Source organism: Lepisosteus oculatus, chromosome 19 (genome assembly GCF_040954835.1).
Source record: "Lepisosteus oculatus isolate fLepOcu1 chromosome 19, fLepOcu1.hap2, whole genome shotgun sequence".
Classification (NCBI taxonomy): domain Eukaryota; kingdom Metazoa; phylum Chordata; class Actinopteri; order Semionotiformes; family Lepisosteidae; genus Lepisosteus; species Lepisosteus oculatus.
In genome coordinates, this window is record NC_090714.1 from 16997460 (window position 1) to 17013752 (window position 16293).

The following is a 16293-nucleotide window of genomic DNA, read 5'->3' on the forward strand; positions in this document are numbered from 1 at the left end:
TCCCCAGCCCCCCGGACCTGTAGTGCGACTGCAGCTGAATGGATGCGACACAGCGGAGTGCGAGCTGGGGGCAGCCAGCGCGAGGAATGAGCCAGGGAGCTGCTGCAAGGGTGTGGACAGGGACTGGGCGGCAGGAGGGCATGCGCAAGTCCCGGGTGCGAGATATAAATCCGTAGGCGAGATCCGGACCGGACCACCCTCCCCAGCTCCCGTCACGGACCCCCGTTAAGCAAGTGCACGCCGGCGGCCGCGCGATCCAAGCCAGAGCCGGGGTGCGTCGGCCCACTCACCGCGCTGGAGTGGCTCAGCACCGGCGAGGGCTGCGGGGTGACGGACACGGGCGTCCGGAGGCCCTCGATCATGCTCAGCACGCTGTCTGGCACCTTCGTGGCATCGGAGCACTTCTCCTGCCAGGAGGGCAGCTTCGCATTCAGAGCGTCTCTGGCCTGCGCCAGCAAGGCAATTCAAACATAAGGAAAAAAGAAAGAAAAAAAAACAGAATTAAATGACGCAGCCAGGGAAGCCGTGCCAGCTAATTGTGTTGGCTGTGCTTAGAAATGTCCCCATTTCTAAGCACAGCAAAAAAAGAAAAACAAAACAGGAAAAAAAGAAGGGTGGGAAAATAGGAAAGCAAAATAACAGATTCATTTATTTTGATACCAGTTCTTATTTTCTGCTGCATCTTTTTTTTACTTCCCCTGTTATACAGAAATTCAACACATCTTGCCCATTTAAACCATATTTTTGGAAAGGTATGTTACTTATTTCTAAGTGTAAAGGAAATTGATTCATTGCCTACTTGCACTTTAAACAAATGGTATTACATACAGGTACTAAAAACAAAAACAAATTATAGCTATATAAAATAGGAAACCACTACACAAAATAGTCTACTAATGAAAAAGACTTGGTTGTTTATGTTGACACATAATTTTCATATTTGAGACAACGTTAGGAAGCAATAAAGCAGGCAAACAGAATCTTGTATCTTGTAAGCAATGTAGTTTGGGGCATGGAATGTTGTGCTACAGCTGTCCAATACACTAATAAGACCACATTGAGAATATCGTGTAAAACATCGGTCATCGCTTGACAATAAAGACACTGATGGTCTGGAATCAGTTCAGAGAAGAGTGACCAGATACTTCCCTGGACTCAAAGGGAAGTCCCACTCTGACTGACCGAAAGGGCCGAACTGTTTGAGTCTTGTACAAGACTGCAAGGGAATCTGCATCGGCAGGGAAACATTAAGGAAAGAAGACAAGTGGAAACGATGCGGTGGTCTTTTAACATTCAGAAAAAGAGGCTAGTCTTGACGCAGAGGGTTGAGGGAGTGTGGAATAAGCTGGATTGAAGCCATGTTATTGAAGATGATACCCTGGCGGTGGTAAAAAAAAAAATGGCTGTCTGAGATCCCCCGACCGGTTAGCTTCTGTAACACAAAAACATCCTACATGGGCTGAGTGACCTCATCTCGTTTGCAGCCTTTATTATGTTCCAATGTGTTGCATGACAAACGCATTAAAACACAATAATCGTAACACTTTTACACACTATTAACAGCTCTTATCATTTATTGATAAATTGTGACCTTTGCTCTTATTATCCAGCATCATAATTACAGGTTTCTCGTATCGAGGGGCAGGAGCACCAGGAAGAAAACAGTTGTGTTGCTTGGTGCTTCCTGATTATTGTTATTTTGAGAATGGGCTGCATGCAGACCACACATTTGTTGACTCACCTTGTCGTGAAAGGAGCTGATCTGATAGGAAAATGTGCAGTGCTTGTCGACCAGGAAGCAGAACCTCCTCTTCTCCTCCAACAGCGCTTCCCGGCAGCCTTCGGCGATGAACCTTTGGATCTCCTCCTGTCGAGAGGTGATGGTCTCTATGCACTGGGGGAGCGAGAGGGCAGGAGGAGACATGAGCAGTGAAGTCCAGCACATCACACTGACACACAGAGCCAGGCTTTCTGAAGCTGGGACAAAGGTTTACTCCTGTCCATGCAGGTTTGACTCATGATAACTTTATCTGACTAATTCCACCTTTGAGCAATTTATGATAAGGGCATGTACTAAATTTACTCATTAGTAAACCCTTTAACAGCTTTGGAGGACTGTTGTAAAGCTGTAAAAGTTCAAGGCAAGCTGTAAATAGCAGCCTTTGGTGATGGTGCATCACCCAGATCCTGCACAGAAGGCAGTGTTTTCTATTTGCCATCCTATTGCAACTTTAGAAGATCAACATACATACATATCCCTGAAAAAGCATGAATAAAAAAACCTGTTGCTGCTTAGTTTTGAGTGGATTTCCAATATCTCAAATTTCTGCGTTCACTTATGGATGGGCTATCCCCAATTACAAGCACATTTTTCACTTGAGTCAATGTATTATTATTTTTAACAACACAAAGGAATATGTCAACCTACTGCGATCCATTATATGCATGCTGTATAATGAACCTAGGATTTCTATGATACATTTTATTATCTGAATCTACAGTCTCGACACTGCTGTGTACAGTATATTATCCAGACCCTAGCATTGAAAATAAACATGAAAGCATCACAAAAGAATAACTTTTTTACCCCCATTTACCCTTGGCAGGCAAATTACAGTAATCTTTTGCAAGGTTGCAAACACTGTAAGGTAAACATCATTATGATAGCAAGAAATGTGCTAGAACAAGGTTCTCAGGCAAAGAATGTAGGGAACGGTGTTTGTGTGCCCTAACGCTTTTAATTAGTTTCCAGCACTACCTCTGTCAGTAACAGAGAGCATAATCACATGTGCAACGCTGGTACTGTAAAATCACTCTCCAGAGAATTCTGTGCCCATTCATCCAGGCACTGATACAGCTCTGCATACACACGACTGAGTCCCCTCCACTGCCGTTGTTAACACCAGTACGGTGGTCCCCAAAGTGAAGGACATTTTGCCTTTTTCTGAAACATCTACTCCCCAGTTTCTCTCTCACGGTTGCCATGGTGACCACCAGTAGTCCACCACAGCGGTCGGTCCGTTACCATGGCTGCAGCTCCAGCCCCACTGGCCACCTGCCCTTCCTCCACCGCTGCCCTGTCCTGCCACCGAGGCAGGTGCGCAGATGGCCCTTCAGCCCAGCCCGGTCCTCTCTGCTGTCAGAGCTACAGTGCTTTACTGAGGCACACTCATCTCTCCCAGACTGCCTTTCATTTTCCTGATGGCTAGCGCAGAGCTCTGCGGTGCACTACCCTTTGGAGTGGAAATAGCTTTTTGGCTCTATTCTGGTACTTCACCTTTCAGTATACCATTCTGCACATTTCACGGAGCCTAGGGAGTTTTAGGAATTTCAGGGAAGGCATTAGGCCTTTGCAGACACTCCATTCAGTGCTAATTTGAGACCACACTTCATTAAGTCCACATCCCCTTGTTACACTAACTTTGCAACCTGTGTGAAACCTGAGATCCTTCCAGCCCGCGAATCCAGAAGACGCCGCGTCCAGTGGAAGACCGCCGCACTGTTTTGGAGGGAGTGACGGCTCAGGGTGGAGAGGGGGCAGCTTGTGTTGCGTTTCTGAGCTCCTGTTGTGCGTTTCTGAGCTCCTGTTATGCCGCAGAGCCCCAGACTCGGACACAAGCCGGCTGAGCGGCAGGGTGTCGGTCGTCTGAGAGCCTCTTTATCAAGGAATTAAAATGCTGAGCAGTGACAGCTGTAATAATATTATCGGATAGAAAAGAGGTGGTACCCTCCATTCTCAATCACCTCTCAGTCATACAGAGCACTGACTCACTGTTACAGACACTGCTTCTCTGTATCCTTCATTTCACCTCCTGCACTTCACAGCTCTCTGCGTTTTCACAGCACTGCAAACACTTTCATGGTTTGCTGACCAACCGGCAAGGAGAGCCAAAACAGCCGCCTCAGCAGACCGGTCCTGTCGGACGAAATATTCTTTAAATGTTTTAGACAGTGCTGTTGCTTCACTCATTCATGGCTTGATTTGGAAATTAAGTCAAGCCTGCTCCAGATCAATACACCTATAATAAGAATTATAATAATAATGGATTGAACAATGAATGGAATTTGAAATACATTTGAAAAAGGTTTTAGAAAAAAAGACGATCTCATGTCAAATCAACTAAGGAAAACTAGATACGAAAGCACAGATTAGGCACTCCATGGTGAACAAAAACAGGAAATTCAAGATTTTCAACTCCTCCCACACCAGTCAGAAACCAGCTCACAGCCCAATCCAACGCAAAACTGCAGAGCAACAGTACAGGGAGGAATGAGATCCCCAGGACCAGGAAGTTCAGAGACTGTATTCACTGGCAGATCCACCGGGAGAGCTCGACAATGAGCTCAAGGAAGTTCAGGTAAAATAACCCTCACAGTCAGGTGAAATCACAGGCAAAGTGGTGTGAAATAACTTATTATTATTATGTTTTAAAATCCCTAGTATCTCTCTCCTTCCCATCATCTTTTGCAAGTAACCCTAGAAATATAACACCTTGCGCTGCTGGTCCAAGCTGCCACAAACACCTTCTGTTTAGCGTGTACACATGTGCCCGCTCAGCTTGATCTGTCGAACTGCTCTAGGCTGCTCCAGGAACGACTCCCCTCTGGAGGCCAGAGGGCGCCCCCAGGGCCGCTGTAGAGGAAGAGCCAGCAGCCGTCTTGCCGACGTCAAGCAGGGGTATTAAAACCGGACTTCAAACATCAAATCAATGCACGCTGCTTGCATTTAAAAATACTGACAGTCAAGAGACAAATCTGAAAAAACAGGGGGTTCTGGTAGCTCCATCAGTAAAGACACCGACAGGGGACAGGTTGAGTCCTGTAGGCCAGACAGGCTGATTCGAGGTCTGGTGATGACTGTGACTGGGACTCTGCAGGAGGGTGCACGCAGCTGGCCAGCTCTGTCCGAGTGGGGCAGGTTTACGTGTGCCATACCCTCAGTTTATAGCACAGCACTACCACTACCCCCCTGATGTGCAGTGTCATCCTTGAGATCACAGCAGTGGAGTTCACGTCACCTCTGCTGCAGATGCTGTAGAGCTCGCTGTGCAAACCGCGCCCAGCCCTCGTCGTGCCTGTGTTGCTAAGGGTGTCATCAGGATGGGCGACGGGGAGGAAGCCCAAGTGAAACTAAGTCTCTCAGCTGTCACTCTCCCTGCACGCTTGTCAATGACAGGACGTAAGGGATGAACAAATGAACACTCACCTCGCTTTCCTTCGACTCGTATTTGATCGCATTCTTCCCTTGACTTTTTCTCCGGAGTTTCTTCAGATCAGACTGAGATCTTTCTAGAGAGTCCAATTTCAACTTGTGCTCGGTCTGGTATCTTTTAAAGGTTGCCTACAACAGATTGACAACAAAGGCCTGTCAGAGAAGGCTCTGTTGGCTGACAACAGACAAAACCGACACATTTTTATCAAACTTGAAGATAAATTAAGCGTTAGATGTAGATTTTAGACTCTCACTCAGAAATAAGTACATTTTATAGTAGCAGCTTTTATAAGTACTGCTCCCAGTTCTGTTTAACATACCTACAATTTTTCTTTTCACTGTTTACATCCTGACATTTTAAATTTGCTGCATACGATTAGTGTCCGCTTTCACAACTCTCAGTGGAGGGCTGCATCATTGGGTGGGATGTGTTTGGCCAGCTGTTAAACAAACGCTCCCAGGTATGTCCCAACGATCCATAGACAATCCACAATCCAGAAACTTCCCTCACATCAAGGCTTTGGAAAAAGTGGCTTGTCTAGTAGCTACAAGTTAGAGTCACCAACTCCACGCAGCCTTGCAACTTCTGTTCCATGTGAGAGAAGGAATCTTACTGGGCATTACTGAAGCATTACGAGTAACATACAGTATGATGATCTATGGGACAGTAGTTACATCTCAGAAGCTAAGCAAGGCTGGGCCTGTCCAGTACTGGGATTTGAGACCTCTTATGGGAAAATCAGGTTACTGCTATGAGGGCCAGTAAGTAACACTCTCCCCAATGTGTCAGTATGGATTTAGACGGCGCTGTACTCTGCATGAGACGTTAATCCAAGGTCCTGACTATCGGGTCATTACAGGTCCCCTGGCACTGTTCATTAAGAGAATGGATGTTACAGACTGGTGCCTTTGCTGAATTCTGATCTGGGCTTGTGCAGTCTAGCTTCCATAAATGACCCCCTTATTTCAGCTGGTGATGCAAGTCCTCACTCCTCCACCCGCTGTGGGCCTGCTGGTGCAGAATGGCTGACACCTCAGACACACATCATGCAGGTGGGGCTGCATTTCAGAGGTGAAGTGGGACCACTCCTATATAAAAAGCTCTTTGAGATTCTTCAGGATGAAAGTCATCATTATGTTTTGTTACACAACCTGCTACTGTGCTCTTTGATTGCTTTATTCATTCATACTGGTTACAGCTAAACGATTTCATTAACAATACCGTGCTGTGAGCAAGGTCTCCTTTCTCTTTTTCAGTTCTGCAAAAACAGTACATGTGCAAAAGTGGACAAAAGTGATGCTGCTACTCACAGTCATGTATTTCACGTCCATTTCGGTTTTCTTCTCCAGTTCAGCGATGATTTCTTTGTGAAATTTTTTAAACTGGAGAGAGAGAGCATTTATTTACAAAGGAAAATTAATTTTCAAGACAAGTCCGCTAATTAAGAACAATGCCCTCCCAGTGGGACACTGTGCAGATACTATATTTTAAAGAATTTCAGGCTTTTATCCCCCATGTTTTAGATACCTTCTGTGTTGATCCAGCTTGAACCAAGGTTCACCAACAGAAGAGAAATAAAATAAGATCCTGAACCTACAGGGCAGAAACTATGCTTTGGAAAAAACATCTAAAAGACAAGTAAACACATAAACACAATAAAACCAATATTGCATAACGTCCTTCTGTAAAGCATCACAGTTGATGCCAGAAAAAACAGTGCGATCTCCTGCAGAGTGAGTCAGACCAGCGCATCCTGGCAGTTCTGCGGGGATGCCCACTGCTGCCCTGTTTTCACTCTGCTGCTGAGTCACATGCTAATTAGCAAGAATTACATCACACTTGGCTTTGTCTGTGTCCCTGCTGCCCACGAGCTGGGCAGGCAGGTTATGAATGCTACACTCCCACGATGGGGCTGCACGCTGGTAACTTTGTGAGATGGGGGCTCATTTCACAAACAACAGCGATCCAGGAGGTATCACTGCCACAGACACACACGGACACACACGGACACACACGGACACACACGGACACACACGGACACACACTCATTCCAAGAAGCGAAATAACCTGCCGGTATGTCTTTGGACCACGTGAGGAAATGGGAGCACCCAGAGGAAACCCAAGCAAACCCGGGAAGAACATGCAAGCTCCACACAGACAGCACCCCGGGTCTGGAACCGAACCCAGGGCCCCAGTGACGCGAGGCAACAGAGCTGACCGCTGCTCCACTGTGCCGCCTGCCACGACACGTCCCGGCTCATGATCTGGATTCCTGCCCTCCCGAAGTCCGTGATGACTAAAGCACAAACGCCAGGACGCATTTGATCACGGCTCCTCTCCGAGAGGACCACTGCTAGGTCTGCGTCAGTACGGACCAGATAAAGGGCAGAGGACACAGTGTTCAGAGGCAGATCCAAGCTCCTGAAGAGGAGCTCAAAGGCCTGGAGCTGAAGTTTAAAGTTCATAGTGGATGGCATCATTGCACGACTTTACCCAGCCAGAAAAACACTAAAAGGCTACATGCATGCTATCAGGTTTAAGAGCTGCCCAGACAGGATTTAAGATGTGTTTTCTACAGAAATAACGGCTTGTGGTTTGTACAGATTTGTGAAGGGAGTTAAATATCACTGATTGCCCTGTCAGATGGGGACACATGGAAAAATACATTTTACTATGCAGGACAAGGCTATCATCGTCTTAGTAATGGTATATCAAAAGCAATGCTTCATTACCATCACCTGTTACAAGGGCAGACACAGTTACAAGAGTAACACAGTTGCTTTTAACCTGATTACCTGATTTTATATACAAGCTTACACCGTCCCAAAACCTGACTCATCAAGTACAAGCAAAAAATGTATTTAAATGTGTTTATGGTTTAAAAAAGCACAGCTTGACACATCAGTGCTTTGAAGAATGTAAAGCTTAGGAGACTCAAAAATATCACTGCTTTTTTTTTTTTTACTTCTGCCAAAGCAGAGCAGTGCGATATTTTAGGAGCGACTGTCGATGATTTTATTAGCACCCACATTATTAGCGAACCATTGACATGACGCCTCAGATAAAGGAAGAAATCAAGAGTGTGATCTTCTCCAGGGGAGGAATGGCGATGAAACACTTGGAAACACTGGTGATGTTTGTGTTTAATGTTCGGTGAATTGCCAAGGCTATAGAGCCGACCCCTGTGTTTGCTGCCATTTTCGTGAACCACGGATACTTGCACAGACTTGTTACGCCATCTCTTCTCTTCATTTGATTTCAGCTCAAATAACACACTATTAAGCAACGGTTAAAGCTGGGGAATTAAAAAAAAAAGGATCAAGTGATCGTCCTTTAATACAGGTAAAAAAAACACCCCTGGCAGACTGTTTCATGACGGGTTTTGGGGACAAGCAGCCATCATCACACGGACCCTGCTTACCCATCTCAATCACTGATCTATAAACAAGCCCCAGTTCAGTTGCTAGGAAAACCACCCAGCAACAATATTCCCCTCCAAGACATCTCGGACGCTGCGAGTGTCGCACGTCAGTGTGGTGGTCCCTGGGTAACGAGATCGCCCCCGTTTATTACCAAATGTCAGAGGCCTCGTGGTCCGTTAAGAGAGAAGTATATGTCATCTCAGAACACTGGCCTGTGCTGTAATAAAGACGCCGTGCATCTTCTTATACATTTAATTAAAATGCATTCATCATAGAATAAGAAGAGCACGGCATGTGCCGTTTACACACAGAGAGACGCGGAAGTGTGGGGCACATCTGTGTGCTGTGCTGCCTGCAGAGCTGGTGCCTCTCTGAGCAGGGCATGTTAAGACCTGCCCCTGCTGCCCCTCCCGATGCCAGCTCCGAGGTGTCAAAGCAGGTGCGACATAACATTGATAGCATGAAAAACCACAAATCCGAACTTGTGAACTTGTGAAAGGCCATGCAGTGTAGGAGACCAGTACTGGCTGTGCAGAAGAACGCAAGTCTGTCTTAAGCACGGCGACAGATACGCCCAGGTTCCTGGGGAAACCGAGCCTGCAAGGAGTGCCAGCTCTCAGCAGAGCACTGGCTGGAGACAGACAGGCCCTGGAGAGGTGCAGCAGGGATTGCACAATACTGCCGTCACACTGCATGGCACTGGGAAATAATACAGAATGAACTTACATTTTCTTCGAGTTCTAGATGGATCTTCTTTTGCACTTCCGAGATTTCCATAAGAACAACGCCTGAAAAGACAAAGACCAGTTGTAGCCCATTAGTCCGAGAACACTGACAAGGTTGCAGCAGATTTAGAAGAGCCCCGATTGCTTGAATACTCCATGCCTTATTCCCAGATTACAACCCCTGAAACGGCAGCTCCACTGCATGCACTCGCAGGAAAATTACCTCTCGCAATCCTGCAAACAGATCATCCAACTCTCTTATATTCTGCTACAATTAGAATTGCGATGATAAAATGCTTTTCAGGAAGCTGAGACTGTTGTTACCCCCTCCTCCCCCTTAAAAAAATAAACTCATGCAGCTAAACTGCGTGAAGTTGCAGGACTATTCCAACAATTCAGGCGTTAATCAGCCAACAAATCTGCTCAGCATGACACATCACCCTTGAGCCTTGCAATAACACCTCTAGCTCACAAGTTACAATAGTAACACTCTCAGCGTGCAACGAGTCACCTTTTCTGAACATCAGATGAAAACAAGCCTTCTGCAGGCTGACCCAATCGAGGGTCTGTCAACTTATCTTCTGGGGGAGATACTGTGTGTACAGCACTGGCTAGGACACGCACTAGTAATGTCCGCCTTTTCTTTCTTTTCTATTGCCAGGCGGCTTCTTGAACAGATCAGAGTGATTTTAAGAAAAATCAGTAACAGGATTATCAGAGGTCAACTAATCCGCCTGCTGACCTTTGTACCTGAAGAATGTGGCGATTACTGCTGTGGCATTCCTTACAGACATCATGGGCAGGCCTTAATGAGTAATACCAGGAGAAGCAGGCTTGGTTTTTAAAGCTTCCCATGATCTAACTTTGACGGTGCATTTTTCTTTTTTGTTCCTTCACTCAGTTTATTGAGGCTTTTGTCTCGGAGGAAGGACATTCTTATAACCACAGGACAGGGCTTTGCAGGCAATGGAAGTATTGTTGCAGGGTTGATACAGCTGAGTAATGGGATCATTTGTAAGCACAATAAGCACTTTATACTCTATAGATGACAGTGGTGGATTACTCAGTGTGATTTAGGTAGAATACATTCACTGTCAATATGTTTTCCTACAATATATTTAAGGGAATCTGCATTACCTATACGGCAAAATATGCAACATTTACACACTTTGAGGATAGCATGCAAGGGGAATTATCTTGTTAATCTAAGATCTCGTTATAATAAACACCTGCAGTGATGTATTAGAATTGTTGTGATCACAGAATGCAAGTTACTTTTGGACGGTCAAAGGTCACGACACGCGATGGCTGGTGATGGAAAGTTTAACCCGCACGATAAAGAAACTCCAGGAATTCTTCGGGTCACAGGATGCTTTTTTTTAAAAAAAAATTGATTTTACGGTTTGGAAAAAAAGACCACTGGAAAGAGAAAGAATATTTTCTTCAACGAGTTATCCGAACTCTGAGATGTGTGTGCCTCTGCCGTTAATTCGGCAAAAGGTACTAAAAAAAACAGCAATGCTGATTTTTCCGGGTGTTGATGGTTTGAGTGTCCAATAAAAACAGCCGGACGGGGGGAGGGCGGGTGGGCTAGGAAACGTCAAGCACCGTTGTGCAATTCTCCCCACACTGTCCTCACCAGCACTTCTCTATAAGTCATTCAGGCCAACAAAGAAACAATTAAAAAAAAAAAAGTCCAAAACCCACATTTAAAAACATTTGTTTCCCCTCTCCTGCCCAGCTGTGAAAAGCCATTCAAAGGCACAGGCAGTGTGTTGGTGCTTCCCGCCAGCCTGCGACAACTGGAATTATCCCTCTGTGAGCAACAGCGGTCGGAGACGCTTTTAAAACTCTTATTCAGCATGAGCAAGAAATGAGTGTCCTACCAACAGCCTGAAGGTCGAAGTGCTGCCAGAAAAATCAACAGAACGGAGAGTTATTGCCAGATACTCACTTGTTCTGTTAACTAAAGGGATCATTTTATTCAGATGATTTAAAAAAAAACATCAATACCATCAGCCTGATGCTTCAACCAAACCCTCAGCCTCCACTATGAACAAAGATGAGGTTGTTGGCTCAGAAACCCAACTTTAATATGGAAATAAACAAATTGCGTGGTATCCGACAGAGTAAGTGTCACCTTTTGAAACACTGATGATCAGAACACATCCAATGTTTGTGTTTGTTTTTTGCCGACTTGCCAAGGCCATAAAAGCTGTTACAAGTGTTACAGAAACCTATTGTATTATCGCATTTGAGAATAAAATTAGAGGTAATTGTGTGTGCTAACATAGAAACCTACACAGAGAGCTACTGTATGAGCTGCGTCAGAGCGCAGCCTGCAGAGGAATGAGCACCGAGGTGCAGAGGTTACACCGCCAAGCGAAAAGAAAAGCAAAAGCACATGTCCTGGCCATGGAGCTTCTTCAGGAGTGTGGGGAGAGAAGGAGAGAGCAGGAGCTGGAGATAAAAAAGGACAAAAGAAAAGTCTGAGAAAATGGAAAGGGGGAAATGAAATGAGGTCTAAACTGACAGGAAACTAAGAGAACATTTCCAGAGGAAGACACACATCAATAACTTAATGGAGATTGTAAGCTTATACTGTATATACAATTAATATTGTATTATTACTATTCAGCAACTAAAAGCCAGAACTCTACACCTCATGTACTAACTAAAACTACAAACATTATAACTTCTCTACCCTGCAAATGGCACTGGCTCCCAGTTGAATTAAGAGTGGACTTAAAGGTTCTCCTGTCACGTACAGTATGACACAAAGCATGGTCCTGCTCCAGGATATCTTAAGGACTTATTGCATAAGTATAGTCCAGCTCTTAATCTGAGACCTGCTGACTCAGGGTTTTTACCGTGCTAAAGCCCAGGCTCCACACACCATCAGTCCCATGCCTGTGGAATTCTCTGCCCAAGTCCATTAGAGACTCACATAGAGACCTATCGCTTCACTAAAGCTTTCAATGCATAATTTAGCATTGCCACACGTTGTTTTGTATATTGTATTGCTTCCTTGAAAAGCACCAAGAAATACAATAGTATTATTAAAATGTGTAAACCACAGTTTCAACAACACGCTACCTGAAGGTCACTGGAATAATTTGTAAATGTTGCCTTTGTATGCCGTGCAGGGCGAACAGTACGGCAGTGGAAACAATTGCAGATATTTCACAAAGTCCACGGTCTGCTTGCAATCTAACTGTAAATCAAAAAGGTGTGCGTGTCCTTCTTTAAATATACTTAATATACTTCTCAAACATTAACAGAACAATATTGAAGATAGTGCAATATTTATAATAATTTTCTAAAGTCACTAAAGTCACTGGGAGCTGCAGCTGAAAAAAAGATTCATGACCTTATTGATGTTATAAAAGTAGAAGAAGTGAAAGCTGCTTTTGCTTGTTCAAATCATGCTTTTTATAGTATTTGCTTTGCTCTTTCACAATAATGTTCCTGTTCTGCTAACTAAAAAGCAGGGTTTTTTAATCCATTTTTAATACCAATCCCTGCCTGTGCCTCCCTATTACACTTCATAAGCTTGCTCTTCTGCAGTTATTCAGCGATCCCGTCTCAGCCAGAGAAATACTGTACGTGTGTCTTCAGGCTCCCCTGAGCCTTGCTGCAAGACCAGGACGGAGTGGGGTGGTTTCAGAAACAGGATCTTCTTTGCAACAGGACAGAGTGCGGTGCTGAGCTGTGGAAACTGACCAACACGTATCTCGTGAAGTGTAAGCCACCGAATGGTTTACACTTCACAATGTCCAATATTGACAATGTCCAAAATAACCAGAAAGGTGTGGCTGGCACGCTAGTCTCTTTACTGAGCTCCGTGTCAGTGAGCAGACCTGCAATGAGACTAACTCTGACCCTTCCAAACCAGGACATTTGCATTTCGCCTGTGGCCCGATCTGCTTTGTTTACGGAATGTATCGCAGCCGGGTGAAGGCCCAGACCAAGCGTTTCCAGGCAACCGCAGTGTTGATCAAATCCGGCCCGTCAGCCGCTCCCTCAGGTGCCAGGCAAGGTGACAGTGGGACAGGAGAGGAGGAAGTGGGCAGCAGCGTGGCCAAGGGCACTGTGCCAGGACGGGCGCGGTGGCGGACCCGCAGTGCACACAGGTGGGATACTCGCACAGCTGTGACCCACTTCCCTTCCACCAGCACAGCCTTGGGAACAGCTGCCTGCAGCCACTTTCCATCAGTTAAAAGGCCGTGCGTTTCTGTTAATGAACCTTTTTTTAATAATATAAACTCAGAGATAAGAATGAGGATGTTTATCCCTTCACACCTCCTAAATAACTGTTTTAGTCATTTGTGTTTATGCTTTATAGAACTACTGCACTTGCTGATTACTGACTTAGTAATTGTTTTCAATTGAGAATTAACTAGAAAAAAAAGGTTGAATCTTTTAGTGTTTGCGAACTAAAAAAAGACTGAGTGTCTCTAGCAATGACTGGCTCATCCAGCCCCTGTCTCCACCTTCCTTCCCACAAGCCGATTCACCCCCTGAAAGAAAGCCCCTCAAGAGACCCGCGCTGCCCACCCAGACCTCAGCCCTGCGGGTCTGACAGGAGTCAGCTGTAATCTTATCCTGTTCTGCACAGTTTATCTAACACGCTTGTGTACATTAATACTGCCTAACATCTAGAGCTCAATAGCAGTTACTGTGGCTATGCATGCCACTCCAGAGATACTGTGAGGAAAGAGTAAAAGTCCTTGAAACACTTCAGAGACGCAGGTGTAACCTGACATATCACTAACGCACTTTCTTTAGCACCTGAAAACGCTGTTATAGTCCGTGATGCTATACGGAATCATGAGTGAAAAAGAAATCTGTAGCCTGCATTTTCTGGCTGCATTTTCTGGGCTTAATATTCTTCACTTGAAAGCTCCCACACAGTCGACAGGAAGCAGTCAGCTTGATGACTCATTAAAGCAACACTCCCACCTTGCAGGAAGATAATTTGGGGATGCTGGGAAGTTCAGGGCTCACAGCTCTGGTCTACCGGGGACTTTCGACCCCCCCCAGGCAGCTGATTATGTATAATAAGATAAGGGCACCCTCTCTGTCCCCCCTTAAAATCAAAGGTCTTCCTTTTGTTTATTTAATTTTCTATCTTGACATTTCTTTACTGGTCTATATTAAACTCGGGTCTGAAACTCAATTCCTGGAGGGACTAGTGGTTTGTGGTCTGTGGTCCACATTTACAGTTACATACTGTAGTTACATGGTATTACATAATTATTTAATTAGCTGCATAACTGCAAAACGTCTAGTGAGGCTTAGAGGTGGTTTACAGGTAACTGTACCTTTAATTAAGTGAAAGTCTTGTGTGTAATCACCCACAAATGACCTTACGAGAAACCCTATACATTCAGATTTAGAAAATACTGTAATTAGCTTCATTGTTTAATTGACTACTCAGGTTGGAACAAGAACCACAAGAGACAAGGCCTTCCAGGAAATTTTGAGACCCAGGTCAGCGCAGTTTAAATTATACCTGAATGCAGAGACCTGAAGTCAGGGCAACCGTTGGATCTTACACTACCACAAGACAGGTTTTTGGAACAACCGGTATCTTCATGAGCGAAAGGAATAAATTATCTACAGATCAGACCATCCAATAAGAGAGAGAGAGAGCTCTTGCAATATTCCCTGGCTCTTCCCAGAAGAAGCACACACCTCCGGGGCCTGGCCTGTAAACGCACGTCATTCTGCAACTGGATGTTGACACTGTTCATTCCAGACACAAGGCGTGGAGGGCGTGGGCTGGCGAGTCGCTATGAGCAATCCACCGCTGCTTTCTAGTGCAGTACGTACAGCTGAGACTCACCGCTCCACCACACTCAGTGCACAGAAAGGCCTCTTAAACCAACGCCTAATCACTAAACACAGATGGGAGCCAGCCTCTGACAGTTAGACTTCAACCCTTACTTCAGAATAACTGGAGTAGTGCCCTTGTCGTCACACTGAAACTGAAAACACACCTCTTGTTCTATCGCCCTCAACAGTGAACGTGGCAATTATTCCCTTTGGTTGTGGCAAGAAGGAAAAGCACGAGCAACCTTTCACTGTCCTTTATGACAAAGGCAAAGATGGAGGTGTGTTTCAGGATTGACACAACAGGAGATTAAAAGTGAAACCAAAATCCATCCGCGCAGACGCGCCCGACTGCTTTCAGGCAGTCTGAAAGTCAGAAAGTGCCGAGGGCAGGGACAAGGAGCAGCAACATTCGTCTCCGCTCTGGTGAGGAAGGGTCTTTAAAACTTAATGCAGGAGCACTGTCACCCAGGCGATCATGTGTCTGTCGTCCCGGCAATAGGAGCTACTGCGGGAGTGGGAAGAGCCAGTGAAACTCTGCCCGGGGCTCGTCTGGTGCTCCCACTGACAGCGAACGGGAGAGAGCTTCCTTTCCGTCTCACAGACTCCGAACTGCAGGGGAGAGCTGGGAGCGAGAGTGGGGTCAGCGAGCGAGAGGGTGACAGCTAGGACGTGCTCCCTGTTCCCAGTGCCCGGCAGGGTGGGCACGGGCGCGATGCACCAGGAAGGGGCAGAGGGCCGGGTGTGGGTAAACACAGGAGCGCCAGCCTTCACCCTTTTCCCCAGCGCAGGGGTGTGGGGACACTGTGGAAGGCTCTGGGAGAGAGCGCGGGCCTGCGTCATGTCTGACTGACTCACAGCCTTCTCTCAGGGTAGCTGTGAGGGGGAGAGAAGCTGTGTGAGCTGGGGAGGATGAGCCAGAACCTTTTGATCTCTTATACAACTGATGACGAGTCGCTCAGACAAGCTCTCCTACACACGGCAGAATGCACAGACACTGCAGGGGGACGCTTGCCGTGCGCAGACCCAATCCCCCGCCCCGGCACTATCTGAGAGGTCTGAAACTCAGCACACCTCCAACATCTGCCTCCACACCCC

The 16293-nt window shown here is 45.9% G+C and overlaps 1 protein-coding gene across 3 annotated transcripts in view; it reads right to left on the minus strand.

Moving 5' to 3' along the window:
- Positions 1-16293, minus strand: part of baiap2l1b (BAR/IMD domain containing adaptor protein 2 like 1b) — a 42268-nt gene that overhangs the window by 13147 nt on the left and 12828 nt on the right. For all 3 annotated transcript variants that reach the window (XM_015360269.2, XM_015360268.2, XM_015360271.2), the window contains exons 4-8: positions 9362-9423; positions 6524-6595; positions 5207-5341; positions 1742-1894; positions 291-446 (exon numbers count right to left, since the gene is read on the minus strand). In XM_015360269.2, coding sequence (XP_015215755.1) covers positions 291-446; positions 1742-1894; positions 5207-5341; positions 6524-6595; positions 9362-9423 — 578 coding nt within the window. The remainder of the gene's footprint in view (positions 1-290; positions 447-1741; positions 1895-5206; positions 5342-6523; positions 6596-9361; positions 9424-16293) is intronic.